Source organism: Bipolaris victoriae, assembly GCF_000527765.1.
Source record: "Bipolaris victoriae FI3 unplaced genomic scaffold scaffold_135, whole genome shotgun sequence".
Lineage (NCBI taxonomy): Eukaryota > Fungi > Ascomycota > Dothideomycetes > Pleosporales > Pleosporaceae > Bipolaris > Bipolaris victoriae.
The window spans coordinates 54,499-71,700 of NW_014575257.1; the positions used below are offsets into that span (position 1 = coordinate 54,499).

At 52.9% G+C, this 17,202-nt stretch overlaps 6 protein-coding genes across 6 annotated transcripts; 3 read left to right on the plus strand and 3 right to left on the minus strand.

Annotated features, from left to right (window-relative positions):
* Window positions 1-568: 568 nt before the first annotated feature.
* On the minus strand, window positions 569-1,822 carry COCVIDRAFT_30932 (hypothetical protein; the record flags this gene model as incomplete). Its single annotated transcript, XM_014696082.1, has 7 exons — window positions 569-783; window positions 838-1,171; window positions 1,222-1,315; window positions 1,367-1,454; window positions 1,508-1,607; window positions 1,682-1,689; window positions 1,753-1,822. The coding sequence occupies 7 exons, from the start codon at window positions 1,820-1,822 to the stop codon at window positions 569-571; spliced, it is 909 nt and encodes a 302-aa protein (XP_014551568.1).
* A 77-nt stretch (window positions 1,823-1,899) lies between these two features.
* COCVIDRAFT_112566 (hypothetical protein) lies at window positions 1,900-2,112 on the minus strand (the record flags this gene model as incomplete). Its single annotated transcript, XM_014696083.1, has 1 exon — window positions 1,900-2,112. A coding segment is annotated over one exon (213 nt), but the record flags the coding sequence as incomplete, so codon positions are not given.
* Window positions 2,113-3,543: 1,431 nt separating this feature from the next.
* Window positions 3,544-6,090, plus strand: COCVIDRAFT_42163 (hypothetical protein; the record flags this gene model as incomplete). The annotated part of the gene is made up of 6 exons (XM_014696084.1): window positions 3,544-3,603; window positions 3,758-4,233; window positions 4,288-4,365; window positions 4,418-4,900; window positions 4,945-5,657; window positions 5,711-6,090. The coding sequence occupies 6 exons, from the start codon at window positions 3,544-3,546 to the stop codon at window positions 6,088-6,090; spliced, it is 2,190 nt and encodes a 729-aa protein (XP_014551570.1).
* A 1,014-nt stretch (window positions 6,091-7,104) lies between these two features.
* Window positions 7,105-9,553, plus strand: COCVIDRAFT_112557 (glycosyltransferase family 39 protein; the record flags this gene model as incomplete). Its single annotated transcript, XM_014696085.1, has 5 exons — window positions 7,105-7,239; window positions 7,318-7,448; window positions 7,499-8,051; window positions 8,098-9,046; window positions 9,099-9,553. The coding sequence occupies 5 exons, from the start codon at window positions 7,105-7,107 to the stop codon at window positions 9,551-9,553; spliced, it is 2,223 nt and encodes a 740-aa protein (XP_014551571.1).
* A 2,914-nt stretch (window positions 9,554-12,467) lies between these two features.
* On the plus strand, window positions 12,468-15,410 carry COCVIDRAFT_30936 (hypothetical protein; the record flags this gene model as incomplete). The annotated part of the gene is made up of 3 exons (XM_014696086.1): window positions 12,468-12,867; window positions 12,922-14,865; window positions 15,286-15,410. The coding sequence occupies 3 exons, from the start codon at window positions 12,468-12,470 to the stop codon at window positions 15,408-15,410; spliced, it is 2,469 nt and encodes an 822-aa protein (XP_014551572.1).
* Window positions 15,411-16,032: 622 nt separating this feature from the next.
* COCVIDRAFT_112554 (hypothetical protein) lies at window positions 16,033-17,148 on the minus strand (the record flags this gene model as incomplete). The annotated part of the gene is made up of 2 exons (XM_014696087.1): window positions 16,033-16,266; window positions 16,390-17,148. Coding segments are annotated over 2 exons (993 nt in total), but the record flags the coding sequence as incomplete, so codon positions are not given.
* Window positions 17,149-17,202: the final 54 nt, after the last annotated feature.

The window sequence follows — 17,202 nt, forward strand, 5'->3', positions numbered from 1 at the left end:
TCATAGGTGGTCGCAGAGGCGGATGGGAGTGGCTGCAGGTGGGCTGGCGTGCTTCGGGTAGAGTGCGCATTCGCAATATACGGCGTCAAAGGATGTAGCAGGCGTCGTGTGCTCCGGAGCAAAAGGCCGTTCGATGACGATGCGCGTTCAGTCCCGCATGTTCAGAAATGCGGAAGCAGGGATGCGAGGCAATGATTTGTTTTTGTCAAGGACTACGGTTTCAGCAGACAGAAAGTTTCCAAACGTTTGGAGCTTTGAGAGGGTTCACAGTCAACGGTTCACGGTGGACCCACATTGAGAGTCGGAGCGTGTGGCGCACGTAATAGGCTGAACGCGCATTCACTTTTTTGCATGTGAAACAAACAAAGATCAAAGTGACTGCATGTCTATATCAATAAGATGGATTTAGCAAACATTATGTATATCGTAACAGAAGCCGGCATGACGCATCGAATGCGTCCAAGGAGCCCCAAAATGGTATACGCTGTGCCTGAAACAAAAACCTCCAATCATCATTAAAAACATTACGCCGTTGCTTTTGCAGTTTCAACATGACCACTTTATCCTCCTAAGTATATGTTCCGGCCACCGTGGGCATTGGCCAGTCGTCCTCGGTAATGCTGGACCAAAACACCCAGACCATGACAACGGCCAGGAGCGTGAAAAGCGTTTCAAACAATCCTCCGTTGATCTTGCCGTCGGAACCGTTGCAGATGTGGACGCTGATGACGTATTGGAAAATTTGCGCAATGGCGAACAACAGGGCAGCCGCGATAAGATATACTGATGATGCAGGTTAGCGGATGCGCAGTTTACATCATCGATAAGAGCACTTACGCATGGGTTTGCGCTCGCCAAGGACGCGCAGGACCAGAAAGGCCTCGAGAAGGAAGAAGACGACGATGAAGAACAAGGGTACAAGCTGGTAGAGCGTGTACAGAGCATATGCCTTGTTTGGCGCGTTAAGGGTCGAGTTCCAGTAGCCGGTCCAACCGAGGCCAGTATCAAGAGCAATGTAACCGGTACCGATAAAAATAACGATTGCCGAGCCCAAGAGGAGACCAATGGATACGGCTGTACCGTCATCAAGAAGCTGATAGCCCACAGCGCCGTTGAGCATGAGTATCCAAGAAGTCGCGGTGATGGCAGCAATATGAATGGCAACAAAAACCTGCATATAGATTAGATGGCATTCAGGACTGGGGAAGTCGACAAACGTACGATGCGGACCTTATCGTCGAGAGGGAAGCCGCCAATGGTGAATATTTCGCAGATAGATATGATCATGTAGCCGATAAGGAAAACTTGCATTTCTCTGCGCGCATGGTTAGTCGAGGCTCAGACAGCTCCGTGGCCAAGTACGCACCTTCTGCCGACGGCAGCCTTCTTCCTTTGCGATCGCCATAGTAGGAATAGAGAGACGAGCAGAGCAATGGCGCATAGCAATATGGACCCTGAGGAAGTGAGCACGATTGTGTTTTTTTTTGGAAGCGGCAGGCGCACATACCCAAATTATGCAAATTGCGACCGCCGCCGACGGGAAAGCCTCTGAGAGTGCAGCCGCCCTGCCATCCGTTGTTGTTTTTGGTGGATGCTGGGTTGAAGAGCTGTGGAGAAAAAGCGGTTAGCGGGTTGAGGGCGAAGAAGGTAGGCGCAAAGGGGTGGAGCGTCAGCAACGTACATAACAAACTGTAAGAGGTCAGCATTGAAAAGTATTTACAGGTGCAGAATGCAGGGCGGTGGGCGTCGTACCTGGTAGAGTGCTCCATTGGTTGCCCGAATCTCTGCAAAAGTCTGCAAACTCGCCGTATGAATTGACCATGTTTGCTGTTTACTACTAGGGCGAGGGAAGCGCAGCCCTGGAGACAGGCGCGTCAGGTCTGTGCAGGGGTAGTGAAATCAGTCTCTGGGGAGAGAGCAGAGACAGAGGGGCGCAATGGCGATTAACAGCGGGCGTGAGTTGGGCGGGCGGCGTGGAAGGGTTGGTGTTGAGAGGAAGACAGCGAGGGATGATGCGCCAGCAACGTCGCCGGGCGGGCGTGGCTGGGGGAGCTTCCTTGAAACGATGCACGAAGCCAAGCTTTGGGGGTTTGGGTGCCGGGGTGGGTGGGGACAGTGTGTATGGCTGGGAGGAAGGGCGGGTGGGCGCGAGGTTGGCTAGGGTGGTGTTTGGGAGCGGGGGGGGCGGAGATTGAGGTGTGGTGAGGGCAATTTGGGGGAGTTGATGCAAACGAGGGCGGAGGGCTTCTGCAGTGCTTGAATGGTAATTACTGTCACTCTGGACGAGCAGCCAGCCTGACGCCTGAGGTGGAATAATGGCGAGCAAAGACGTTTAATCTCGGGCGCAGCCAATGGCGGGCGGCTGCTATGGCGCTACGCCGTCTCCACCACGCCGGGGCCGTGCGGTGAGCGGCAGCATACTTATTATGCTTAGCAGAGAGCCACCAGCGCCCAAACAGGCCACGGGGCTGGCCGTGCCAAACAGGCGGCCCTGCCGTTCGCTGCCATTCTTTTTGGTCGTTCGGGGCAGCACGCTACACATACATGTCGCCATTGTCGTCGTCTTCGGGAGCGGCGCTCGTCGTGGCATGGTGCGGGAAAAAAGGACAGCCATGTCTGCTGTCTGCGTGTTTCATCCAAGGTGAGCGTGCAGCGTGCAGCCGTGGGGGGAGTGCTGGATGCTGGATGCTGGGTGCTGGCGGCTGCTGCATCGCTGGTGCGGACCTGGCGGTGAAATGACGTCTGGCGGCTGCCGGCCAAAGCATACCAAACTGACTTGTAGTCTGCATGTACCGACATGTGTAGTAAGCAACTATAGAAGTAGATGCAAAAAAACATGCCCGCCACGATGACATACGTGCGCATGTGGAATCGATCGACCGACCGACACGGCATTGTTGCAGCCATGGCCCTTGCTTGCACTTGCCCTGCCTTTTGTCCCGCAGTGTCTCTATTCTGGTAAACATTGCAGGCATGGCAGTACCAAGGCATGTGACAGACAGCCGCCTCATCCCGAATGCCGCAACAAGGGCACAACTGCACTCTATTCTACACATTCCACACTACTACTACTTGCGGCTCTCTTTCCCCATGCCATGTGCTCTGCATCCACATCCACACCCACATCCCATTGCCTCGTCTATGCGGGGCTCCAGTCCACGATACTACTAACATACTAGCACACAACCTCCCCCCAACGTGACTCGTCTCCACCAGCCTGCATGACTACCAGGGACTCGTCATAATCGTCATACTCGTACAGCACCCTGTCTTGTCTTGCACCTCTGCACACACACACACACACACACACACTGGTCCCTCCCTCTCTCGCAATCAGCCCTCAAGAAATGATAAACAATTGCCCCCCAAAACAAAACATGTTACTAGATAGCACAAACCTTCTCCTATCCACCCATCCTAGCACACCCCCCATGCCGGCTTGCCGTCGTTCCGTCCAAGCAGCAAAGAGCCTCTCCCGACTGTCTCCATCCCCTCCCACTGGCCCTTGCCAAGCATAATCGCCGCCCAGCTATCTTTGTTCGCATGCACCCAACCCTCGATCCACGCATGTACACATCCTGCCCCCAAAACCCTCGCTCGTGTGTGTGTAGCCAGATGTGACCGACTTGCTCACCGCTTTCGCGCTAGTCCTATCCACACCCCAACCACTTTTGGCAGCTTGACCTGTCCCTGTGACGCACCTCTCTTTTCGTTGCTTCTCCCATCCCTACCTTGGAGACGGGCTGCTCCCTAACAGCTCGCAACCTTCACCATTCCTTCACACTCGAGTAGCAGCCGGAGGCCCGCCAACATCCCACTCCACAATCTCTCGTCCTCTGCTCGCCCACGCCAGCACGACTCTGCTTATCTGCTTGACGACCACGATAAGGACAGCGCCCGCTCCTCCTTGGACACGCCCTCGTCCGAGTCCGATCTGTCCGTCTGGTCAGACACGGGCGATCTCGTCGACCAGCTTGCCGACCGCGAAGACCCCCTGCGCCTGCATCTTGAACAAGACTACTCCTCATCCAACCCACGTCGGCAACAGAAGCGCGCCCGCTTCGCTGACCACGACTTGCACGAAAAAGGTGCCCAAGGCATCCGCCTAGAGGACATTGACATTCCCGATCCAGGTCCTCGCACAATCTCAAAGGCTGAGCGCATCCTCGCCGCCATCATGGCTCCCAACGACCGCCCGTCCCGTATCCACGGGCTGCACGGCAAGAAGTTGATGTGCGTTTCAAACAACATCCTACCCTCTTTCCTCAATGTCGCTAACAGTACCAGCTACTTCACCAGTGTCTTCGTCTCACTAGGTGTCTTCCTGTTTGGCTATGACCAGGGTGTCATGTCCGGAATCATTACGTGCGCCGTCCTACTCCCATCCCGATTCGAGCATAATCTGATTGTACTACAGCGGCGTATACTTTAAAGACTACTTCAATCAGCCTACAGCTGCTGAGCTTGGCACAATGGTGGCCATTCTGGAAGTTGGTGCCTTCATCTCTTCACTGGTAGTCGGTCGCATTGGTGATGTGCTGGGCCGCCGAAAGACGATTCTCTACGGCTCGCTCATCTTCGTTGTTGGTGGAGCTCTCCAGACCTTTGCCAATGGCATTCCTATGATGCTGCTAGGTAGGGTCATTGCTGGTCTTGGTGTCGGTACACTGTCCACAATCGTCCCCGTGTACCAGTCTGAAATCTCGCCGCCGCACAACAGAGGAAAGATGGGCTGTATCGAGTTCACGGGCAACATTGCTGGATACGCCGTCAGTGTCTGGGTCGACTACTTCTGCACCTACATCAAGAATGATTGGTCTTGGAGAGTTCCTCTCTTCATGCAGTGCATCATGGGTCTTCTCCTTGCTGGAGGTAGCTTGCTCATTTGCGAATCGCCAAGGTTTGTCTTTGATCACAGCTTTCGACGTATGCTAATTCGCGCAGATGGCTTTTGGATAATGATCACGACGAGGAGGGCATTGTAGTCATTGCCAATTTGTACGGAAAGGGCGATATTCACAACCCAAAAGCACGAGATGAATACCGAGAGATCAAGATGAACGTCCTGCTCCAGCGACAAGAAGGTGAACGTTCCTATGCCGACATGTTCAAACGATACTCCAAACGCGTCTTTATTGCCATGTCCGCCCAAGCCCTTGCTCAACTCAACGGAATCAACGTCATCTCGTACTATGCACCATTGGTCTTTGAAGAAGCTGGCTGGTACGGTCGCCAGGCCATCCTTATGACTGGCATTAACGCCATTACCTACCTGTTGTCCACTATCCCACCATGGTACATTGTCGACACACTCGGTCGCCGCAAGATTCTCTTGTCTGGAGCACTCATGATGTTGGTTTCCCTATCTGCCATTTCCTACTTCATCTTCCTGCAAGCTTCGTGGACACCCAACATGGTCGTCATATTTGTCATGATCTACAACGCCGCATTTGGATACTCATGGGGACCTATTCCTTGGTTGTACCCGCCTGAGATTCTTCCCCTCAGCATTCGTGCCAAGGGCGCCAGTTTGAGTACCGCTACCAACTGGGCATTCAACTGGCTTGTAGGAGAAATGACACCCATCCTCCAAGAGCACATCCAGTGGCGCCTGTACCTCATCCACGCCTTTTTCTGCGCTGTCAGTTTTGTTATCGGTAAGTCTGGAGCTCAATACCAAGATAAAAGTAATATGCTGACATGGCGGTAGTATACTTCATCTACCCTGAAACTGCCAACGTTCGTCTTGAAGACATGAACTCGCTGTTTGGAGACGCCACCTCTGTCATGCCCACACCTGAGACGATTGCGCAAGCCGAATCCATGTTCAGTGGTGAAGGCCGTGGCTCACCTGTGCCTTCTCTCGACATCCGGGGCGGACGCCGTGCTCCCGACGAGGCCATTCCCGGACTCAGCATCGACCCTCCAGAAGTCGAAGGTGGCAACAAGGACATGTCCAAGGCTGGTACCGACAATGGCGACGGTATTGGTGGCTGGATCAGCAACATGGTCAAGAGGACAAAGGGCAATGGCGAAAGCAACAGCTCGCGTGGTGGAAAGTACAAGCAGATTGGACAGGACGAGGACTAGACGGCCCCTGCAGCAGTGCAAATGTACATGATTTCGCATTTCCTACATATGTGTCTGCATTTTGCTGCGGCCGCAGGCTACGGCAATGTTAGCATACCGCGAGCAAGCGGGTGGATAGGAGAGTGTTTTGGGTCGATAGAGAGTGTAAAGCATTGGCAGGGCGTTTGTTTTCAGTAATCTGTGTCCCGATTGGGTAGAAAGTTTGCCAATTAAGATCCCATCTAGGAGGTTCTTTATCATTACTGGATGCTTCCAATTGCTGATGTTCTCTATACATATGCAACTTTGTCTGGGGTTCAAGCTGTGATGTCAAGATCACATCAACTTGCAAATGCCTAGAATGTACTACATATCATGTACACCGAGGGCTACTATATTTTACATATAGACCCTGGCTTTGATCATCTTTTGCGACTGGGATTTGAGTTTGGTGACGTGCGCAAGTGCCATGTCCCTAGGCCCGCTCCCAGAATAGTAGCAACCAACCCAAATTGACCACTCATTCACTCTGCAGAGCAATCATTGGATCATTGCGATACGTTGACGGAAACGAGTGCCATGAGCTTGGAAGCGTCTAGACTGCGTGGATTGGGGCTTTCATGTGATGGGGGCTGAGTGTGAGAGAGCAAAGTGAACAAGTGTCGCCTCTCCCCTTGCACTCGGGCGGCTAGCTCCCTTTGCTCGTAGATCCAATTCGGGACAGCCCACCTCCTCGATTCTGCAGCACTGCGACTTTGGTCCATCGACCTTTTCTTCTTTGCGCCTCTTATGCCCTCATTGTGCGTGGGCCTTTTTTTCTCATCGTACGGCCCAACGGCCACTTTAATTTGATTGCCTTTCCTCAAGTCCACCTGCTTGCGTACGGCTGCACCGAGCGGTCGTGCAGCTCCTGTGGTACCAACTACTCGTTGAACCCCCCAATTCGTATTTGAAGCCACGGGTCCCTTTCAGTCTTCTTACACTACCCGGCAACGATATCCTTTATCGATCATAGACGGAAAAGCCGCTCCCACAATGGCGTCAACCGCCCACGCAACGGGCGCTGATGCGCAAGCCGAAGAGCTACGCAGGAGAAATGTAGCAACAAGACAAGATGCCTCCGCGCCACCAACGATACAGGTACCGGACAAGGAAAAGTCAAAGGACAAGGTATGACCTCCTATCCACGCGGCATTATAGCTGCCCGCCAAATGATGGTCGCCGAGTCCTTTGCTAACTTGGGCACAGCCTTTCAGCATCATCTCGCTGCTTGACGAGTACGAGGTTATCTGGGCTCCTCTTATATTTACCTTCTTCGCCTTCTTCACGCGCATGTACAAGATTGGCCTATCGCCGATTGTGACATGGGACGAGGCCCAGTAAGCACATCTGCTACCACGTATGCGAACCAGGTTCTGACTACAGACAGTTTTGGCAAGTTCGGTTCACACTACCTCAAGCGCGAGTTCTATTTCGATGTCCACCCCCCGCTCGGCAAAATGCTCGTTGGTCTATCCGGATACCTTGCAGGATACAATGGCTCGTTTGAGTTCAAGTCAGGAGAGAAATACCCCGAGGAACTCGACTACACCTTTATGCGCCTCTTCAACTCGGCTTTTGGCGCTGTCTGTATTCCGTTGGCATACTTTACCGCGAGGGAATTGAACTTCCGCAGACCGACTGTATGGTTCATCACACTGGCCGTTCTTTGCGAGAATTCGTACACCACGATCAGTCGCTTCATCCTTCTCGACTCGATGCTTCTCTGCTTCACCTTTACAACCGTCTTCTGCTGGTCCAAGTTTCACCGCCTGCGAAACGACCCCTTCTCTCCGGAATGGGGTCTGTGGTTGATGTTGACTGGTGTTTCAATTGGATGCGTGTGCAGTGTCAAGTGGGTTGGTTTCTTCGTCACCGCCTTGGTAGGACTGTACACAGCCGAAGATCTCTGGCACAAGTTTGGTGACCTCAAGATGCCCAAGGTATATTATATGACCATTTATCATTTAGTCAAGCTGACATGCCCAGGTCGAGCTCGCCATGCACCTTGCTTTCCGAGTTTTCAGTCTTATACTCATTCCGCTCGCCGTTTACATGTTCTCCTTCTACCTCCACTTCATCATCCTCGAAAACAGCGGACCCGGTGACGCCCAGATGAGCTCCCTCTTCCAGGCAAATCTGAGAGGAACCCAGGTTGGCAAGGACAGCCCATTGGAGATTGCGTACGGCTCCCGTGCCACCCTGAAGAACATGGGATACGGTGGTGGACTGCTACACTCTCACGTTCAGACGTATCCCGAAGGTTCCGGACAACAACAAGTTACCTGCTACCACCACAAGGACGCCAACAACGATTGGTTCTTCTACCCTAACCGCCACGAGGTCCCATACCAGCCAGACGAAGAGCTCCGATTTCCCGGCAATGGCGATGTTATCCGTCTTATCCACGCTCAGACCGGTCGCAACCTCCACTCACATCAAGTCGCAGCTCCTGTTACTAAGAGCGACTGGGAAGTTTCTTGTTACGGCAACACGACTGTTGGAGATACCAAGGACCACTGGGTTGTTGAGGTAGTCCGCGACGCTTCTTCCAGGGATCACTCGAGGCTCCGCACGCTCACTACAGCCTTCCGTCTTAGACACAAGGATCTCGGGTGTTATCTTCGCGCGGGCAACGTCAACCTGCCCCAGTGGGGATTCAAACAAATTGAGACGACTTGCACGAAACAGAACAGCCCGCGCGATGTCTACACACACTGGAACATCGAAAGCCACGTCAACGAAAGACTGCCGCCAGGTAACCCGGGCGACTACAAATCACCTTTCCTGCAGGACTTTATCCATCTCAACGTTGCCATGATGACGTCGAACAATGCGCTGGTTCCTGATCCTGACAAGCAAGATGATCTTGCGTCGAGCTTCTGGCAGTGGCCTATCCTCCACGTTGGTCTTCGCATGTGCGGTTGGAATGACGACAGTAAGTTTAGACATGTTTTTTTCCTGTTGACAATTCACTAACATGACAACAGTTGTCAAGTACTTTTTGCTCGGTAACCCAGCGATTTACTGGGGCAGTACAGCTTCGCTAGGCATCTTTGCTCTGATTGTGTTCTTCTACCTGGTACGATGGCAACGCGGATACGACGATCTTAAGCAGTGGGAGATTGACCAGATTCACTACGCGGGCATCTATCCGGTTATCGGATGGTTCCTGCACTACGTGCCGTTTGTGGCTATGGGCCGTGTGACGTACGTGCACCACTACTACCCGGCTCTGTGGTTTGCCATTCTCGTCATGGGCTTCTGCCTCGACTTTAGCACGAGGAAGCTGCCCAAGCAGGTGCAGTGGGGCATCTTCACGGCGCTGTATGTGCTCGTGATCGGTCTGTACTGGTTCTTCCGCGCCATCTCGTTTGGTATGGTGGGACCAAGCAGCCAATGGAGACACCTCAAGTGGCTCGACAGCTGGAAGGTTACGGACTAGAGGGATTTTCGGGTATTTCAAGGATCTGCTCTGAGAAGGAAGGGTGTTTGGGGGAGGATAAGGAAAAGGGTAGGGACTGGGTTATGGGATTGGTGGGGGGGTTTGGGAGGATGGGCTTGATGGGAACGTTTCCAGGGCAAGATTCATGTACAATAATCATTTGTGGAGACTGAACCTCTCTCTTTTTTTTTGCATTCTGATAGTTTTCTGAAACGTTTTTTGTGCTAGAACGGTGTCTACTACCAATGGTAGTAGATGGGTGGAAAAGGTCTTTCTTATTCAGAGAGATGGGATACGTGGTTTATTAGACACTTCTAGAAATAAAGAAATAAAGACAACGTGGCATCAGCATGTCTACTATGATCTAAGTTTGAGAAGATGTATTCAAATCAGAGGTGGTGCAATGCTTAGTACTCAAGTCAATACTATTGCTATTTTCTCCCCTCCTTGACCACATGTCTGATGCCACTCTTCTGGATCTCAAACTCGATGCCGCGTCCCGGCGAGGGCGGGGCCCAAGGCGCAAACACGAGCTTGAACCAGCGTCGCCATTTGGAAATGTGACGCTCTTCGTCGGCCCACTCGTCCTGGCCATTGACCGTATGGATGAGCGGTCTGCTTGCAAATACGGGTTGCTTCTTAAGCGCGATACGGCATGCAATTTGGTTTGTCCAGACGAGGCCAAGCGAAGGCGTCTTTTGTACATGCATTTGCTCGTAGGGAGAGTCGCCCCAGCCGGTGAACCAGGCTTGCTGATGGTCGAGGCTTAGTGGGTCGGGCGAGAGAAGGAGGGCTTGGTCTTGCTGTGAGGGTAGTGGAGGCACAGCATCGTTGGGCTGGCTACCGGTAGAAGTGGTGCGGGTAGCGGTGCCCTGGCTATTTGCAGATGTGGTGCGTGAGGCAGCGTTTGAAGATGCAGCGGAATACGCAGCAGCAGATGGGGCTTTGGTGAAGCGGTCGGCTACTTGATTTGCTACGACAACGGCAATGCCCTCTGTACGCGCAAGCTCTCTCAGCAAGGCGCCGAGCTGAGCGAGCTGTGTGCCACGCCGTGCCATGGATGCAGCAGCATTTCCACCGCCTTGCTTGTCGAACTCGGCGCGGTAGTTTGCCGCGACAGAGTCGAGGATTACGAGGCCTACGTCATGCTTCTTGATTGCGACGGGCAGTTGATAGCGCAGAATATGCTCTTGCGACTCGAGGTCGGGCGTTTGTATGCTGAGGATGCGTGATAGTGAAGGCTTCTCAGCATCGGGGAGGGCAACTAGAGCCGGGTGGGTGGATAATAGCTGGGCAAGACGGGTGGTGGACAGGACAGCTTCGGTGGAGATATAGACTGCCGACTTTGCGAAGCCGTGGGGCGGCTTGAGCTGAGAGGCCAAGAGGAGGGTCAGAAGCAGCTGCGTCTTGCCAGCGCCACTAGAAAAGCCGTTAGTTCAACGACTCTGGTGCGGCGGGGATGGCGGATGGGCAGGACGAACCTCTCACCCGTCACCTCTACCAGGTACCCACGCGGGATGCCGCCGCCCAGGGCAGCATCGAGCTCGTCATCGAGGGTGCTGATGCAAGCCCAGTCGCGCTTGGGAGTGGGGGCAGGTTCCTCTGGCCCGAAGCCAAGCTGACGGTGCAGGGCAGCAACCACGGCATCTGCGAGCTTCCTCAGTTCGCCGGTGGGCACCTGGGCGCGTTTGGCGATGGTGGGCGCGTCGAGAGTGAGGACGTCATTGGTGGTGATGAGGGCCTTGTCGAGCGAAGGTAGCAGATGGGAGAATGGGGTGGCATCAAAGTCCGGCAGCACGTGCAGCAGATCCGTCATGGGCCTAGTGTCATTGCAGAGTGAAGGAGAGTAGTATAGCAGTGTAGTATGTACTAACTAACTATTCTTCTTTGTAATAGTATTTCCGATTCCGATTCCGATTCCCCATGAACATAACATGACATGCGCCACACCCACAGCCGTCCCCCCACCTCTCCACGCCTTGGCACCGCGTGCATCAGCCACATCTCCCCCGCCACAGCCCACCAGAGCTCCCATGACATGACGACAATGGGAGAAACCTGGGGAAAGGCGGGCATCATGTGCTCTACAACTGCCTCGTCCCAAGTCTCGCCATCGACAGCCAGATTGCCGTCATCACTCAGACACTCCCGCTCGATACGCGGCCCCATCTGCGCATGCTTGGGCTTGGTTGCTGTGTGTGCAAGCTCCCCAGTCTGCCGCCGATACTTCCACTCGTCCGTGGCTCTATGACCTGATTACCTACAGGCCCACTAGTCCTCCTCGGGATAACAGCCCTACGCGCATGCCGTATCCTCACGACCGAGTCTCTCTCTCCCTCGCTCCATTTGCTCTTCTGGCCCGCGGCTGATCTTTTCCGGCGTTTTATCCCTCATCACCTTGCGCCTGGGGCCCCAAGTCCACCGGCTCGCCCACAGCTGCCTAGTAAGTCGTTGCACAAGAAAATCACTTTGACTGCCCCCAGCTCATCAAAACTCGACACTTCTGGACAAACGCCCATACTCTTTTAGCCCCCTGTCTAGGCCGAGTTGGCGCCACCAGGTAAGTCTCGGGTCATTCACTCCTCCCGTCTGCCCTTAAACGGGTCACGTACCGAGTCGGCGGTCGGCTGCTTGGGCTGGCTGCTTGCATCCTCTTGCCCTGGCTTGCAGAGCCTTTCACATGCCCAGTTGCCAAGTGGATCCCTACCTAGTGCTGTTTTTCTCCGTCCGTCCTGGCCTTTATAATAAGACCATCCTGCCCATGCCCATGCACCCCGACACTCTTGACAACTTCAGAGTACCCATGCCGGCCTACTGTTTTCAAGACTGCCACTACTTCTATCGCAGTGCCTTGCGGCATCTCAACATTGCCACTTCTATCTCTCCTCTCTACGCCTAACTGACCCTTCTCGCCATGGCAGTTCGTAAATTTACCCAGCCTTCGTCTCTAGAGGATACTCTCCAGAAAGCATCCAACATGTCCAAAGAGGAAGCAACTCGTTCCGAGGAATCTGCAAGGAACAGCACACAGTCCTATCCAGCTGAAGCACAAGCTCCCTTAGCAAACCACACCAACCCAAACTCGAGGCCAGGCATCACCTTTGCCCATCAGGACAGTCTTCCCAAACTTCCCATTCCAGAGCTCGACAGCTCATGCAAAAAATACCTTGCCGCCCTCAAGCCTCTCCAGACACCCAAAGAGTACAACGACACTGTACATGCAGTAGAAGACTTTCTAAAATCCGATGGCCCGGTCTTGCAAGAAAAGTTGAAGAAGTATGCTAGTGGAAAAGCCAACTACATTGAACAGTTTTGTAAGCTCCTCCATTATCAATCAATGTCATCATGCATGCGCTGACCACCATCAGGGTACGACTCGTATCTGAATTTCGATAACCCAGTCGTACTCAATCTAAACCCATTCTTCTTACTGGAAGATGACCCTACCCCTGCTCGCAACAACCAAGTCACTCGTGCAGCGTCACTAGTCGTCTCGGCGCTTGCTTTTGTCAGAGCCGTCCGTCGAGAGGAGCTACCTCCTGACACCGTCCGTGGACAGCCCCTTTGCATGTACCAGTACTCACGTTTGTTCGGCACGGCCAGAATACCAACTGAACATGGATGCCAAATCGGCCAGGACCCAACCTCAAAACACATCGTTGTCATGTGCCATGGCCAAGTTTACTGGTTCGATGTCATGGACGACAACCACGATTTGATCATGACGGAAAAGGACATCGCCCTTAACCTGCAGGTGATTATTGATGATGCGCAAGAAGTCCCGATCCAAGAAGCTGCCAAGGGCGCAATAGGTGTGCTGAGCACAGAAAACCGAAAGGTGTGGGCTGGCCTGCGTGACGTACTGCACAGGGAAGAAGGTTCAAACAATTCTGATTGTTTGAACATTGTTGATTCCGCTCTGTTCGTACTCTGTCTCGATTATACCGAGCCCCAGACTGGCGCGGACCTTTGCATGAACATGCTCTGTGGTACAAGCAAGATTGAGCGCGGAGTGCAGGTTGGCACATGCACAAACCGTTGGTACGACAAGTTGCAAATTATCGTTTGCAAGAACGGAAGCGCAGGTATCAATTTTGAACACACTGGTGTTGATGGCCATACCGTCCTTCGATTCGCTTCCGACGTATATACCGACACTATTCTCCGCTTCGCTAGAACCATCAACGGCAGTGCACCCAGTCTGTGGGCTTCGTCAAGCCCCGACCCTGCGAAGCGAGACCCCGAGAGCTTCGGCGATGTTCAAACTACGCCTCACAAGCTTGAGTGGGACATGGTTCCTGAGCTGGGTACGGCTCTGCGTTTCGCCGAGACACGTCTAGCAGACCTTATCCAGCAGAATGAGTTCGCTACCCTCGAATTTCCCCACTATGGAAAGAACTTTATGACCTCGATGGGCTTCTCACCCGATGCTTTCGTTCAGATGGCCTTCCAGGCTGCTTACTACGGCTTGTATGGAAGGATTGAGTGTGTATACGAGCCTGCCATGACTAAGATCTACTACCATGGACGAACTGAAGCTATTCGATCCGTCACAGAAGAGTCGGTCGAGTTTCTCAAGACATTTTGGGGCGAAAATCCCGCGAGTCAAAAGATTGACGCACTTCGCAAAGCCTGCCAAAAGCACACGGAGAATACTAAGATTTGTTCAAAGGCTCAAGGACCAGACAGGCATTTGTATGCCCTGTATTGTATATGGCAGCGCGCAATTGACGAGTCTCAAGATATGGCTAGCAGCGACGGCTGGGACTCAACACGACCATCTAGCCCCGATGCTTCCGGTGTTGCTTCACCCAACCGTAATTCGACGCATTCAGAAAATGGATCTATTTCTAGCTCACCACCTCCTTCCCCAGTACAGCACTCAATGCCGGCACTGTTCGCAGACGCCGGTTGGGATAAGATCAACACGACGATTCTTTCCACTTCAAATTGCGGAAACCCTTCTCTCCGTCAATTTGGTTTCGGTCCCACTTCCGCTGAGGGATTCGGCATTGGTTACATCATCAAAGACGGCAGCATCTCCATTTGTGCATCCTCTAAGCACCGACAGACGAGCCGCTTTATCGATGCACTGGAATCTTACTTTTTGGAGATCCGCAAGCTACTACGACAGATCAAACGCCGTGGTACTTCTACTGACAAGACGGCCACACGCGCGCGCGAGGCAGAAGACAGACCACTGGCTACTCGCCTCAAGAGCAGAGGAAGAATCATCCTCGGCGACGGAGCCAAACAACAGACGCCCTCAGAGAGCGTCGCAGATGAAGAAGAAGACGATGGTCTAGGTGGATGTAGGACTCCCCCTTCCCCTCCTTCCCTTTCCCTTGGCGATACCTCAAGTGTCGATTCCTCTTCTTCTGCTTCTTCTTTTCCGCCTATGCACCTCCCGCCGACTCCGCCTCACTCTCCGCCGTTTAAGCCCATGACGGCGGTCTTGTCGAGCTCGCAGAAGAAGCCGATAGCTGTTTTCAAGACGGTGCGAGCGAGGCAGGGGACGCAGGGAGCGTCTGCGGCAAAGAAGAAGCCAATTTTCTATTCTTCTTGATTTCTTTCTTCTCTTTCCAGACTTCTGCAATTTAGCGTTTTGATCTCTCCTGCAAGATTTGTGTCCAAGACTTTATTGATTCACATTTTCTTTCTCCCCCCACACAGACGCAGATTTTCTTTTCCAAAGATTTCATTATACTGATTATTGCTCTTCTTGTGCATAGATGGCTTCTTCGACGCGGGTATGCTCCGTCAGGCGCTCAACGCCAATCGAGCACAAGTCGAACCCGTCGAGCGCGACGTGATACGCAGGAACATTGGGAGGAGGTTGAGACTGGCCGAGTACTAGGGGGTGTCGTCTGGTGGGGATAGTATGGTACTAGCGGCTGTTGGAAGTGGTGGAGTACAATATACTGAGTAGATAGTGGATGAAGAGGGAAATATAGTGTGTTGGGGTTGTATATCTGTACATAATGGCTCTGTATATGTGAATGCTTCTCGAAGAAAATAGTATTCTTGGAAGTCGTGAGGTTGTTTTCTCATTCTTGATCTACGTACCTTTATCTAGCTCATGTCAGATGTTAATGCGTTACCCAACTTCATTTATTCAGCATGCCCTCGTGACCTCGAGATTCAAACGGGTTCTGTCTCACCATGTTCGATCGTCATAGTCTTTCTCTCTTTTATGTCTTCTTGCTGAAATAAGAATCGATATGCCCGAACTACCAGGGAAACAGTATGACGAAGCATAGAGCGTATGGATAATTTCCCTTTGCTTAACCATTAACAAAAATCCATAGATGAACCCTCCGAAAAGAAAAACAAGTCCAAAAATACACGAGTCAAAAAAAATCATATCTGGAATTCTTTTTGTAAATATATACATGATTCATCAGGAAAATTTTCATATCCCATATTCACATCTACACAGCAAAGCCCCCGCCCCTTTGGTAAAAACAAAAAGAACAAACCTAGGCCTTGCTGAATCCCAGTTCATACAAATAACCTAGCACCAAGCGTCCGTGCTGAAGCACATGGTTAGGATCCATATGCTCCATGGTATCATTCGGAGTATGAATGTACGGATTGCGGTAGCGGAAGTCTGATTCGAAGACGAATGAGGCGGGGTATCCACTGCGCATGGCGGATCCGTGGTCGGAGCATGCGTAGCCGCACGTGCTGTTGACGTAGGTGATGTCGGTGTACTGAAATTACGTCAGTATCGTTGTATTCATCTCCTTTCTTCCTTGTTCCACCTCGCTTCTCCTCGTGGCAAAAAAAAGGGGGGGGGCGGGGAAACCGTAAGGGAAATGGGGATATAAACGTACCTCACCAATGACGCCCACCAGATACTGATTCAACACCGCATCCGTAAAATCCGTAATCAAGCCAAAACTCTCGGGCTTCCCTGCATTCAACGTCCCCTTCGTGTAACCCACCATATCCTGCTGCAACATGGCCCAGATATCTCTGCCTGCATTCTTATACTGCGTGAAGATGTCCTGGCTGCCGCGGAGCCCGCCCTCCTCAGCAGCGTACCAGTGGAATTCAATCGTGTTTTCCAAGAGGTTGTTGGAGCCGGCGAATGCCGAGTCGGTAAGGAGCACGCGAAGGGCCTCGAGGAGAAGCATGGAGCCGCTGCCGTCGTCGTCGACGCCTGGGGCGCGGCCGGTGAGGCGGTTGGCTGAGTTGATGGAGTCGAGGTGGGCGCCTACGACGACGGTGCGGTTGGAGCGGCCTTGGATGCGGGCGATGATTGAGTTTTGGGGCCAGAGCGAGTGCGGGAATGCAGAGGCGGATACGCCTGGTTTGTTGGCTGCCTTGACGACGGCTTGCACTTGGGCGAGGAGCCATTGGGCGGCGTCGGCGCCAGATTGGGTTTCAGAGAAGCGCGTATGGAAGGTCGAGTATTGCTCGAGGTTTTTCTTGATGTTGGCCCAGCTGAGCGAGGGAAATAGGCGTCGGATGTTGGCGCTGTATTGGAAGCTGGTTGGGTAAGCGGCCGCGCGTGTGACGGCTATGGGTTCGGCAAACGAGTCGGTGATGTCGAAGAAGTGGCTTCCACAGCCGCCACCCTGGGGGTTATCGTCAGTATCAACAAAAAAAAGGGAAATGTAATAAAGAAAGAGGTTTGCGTGGGG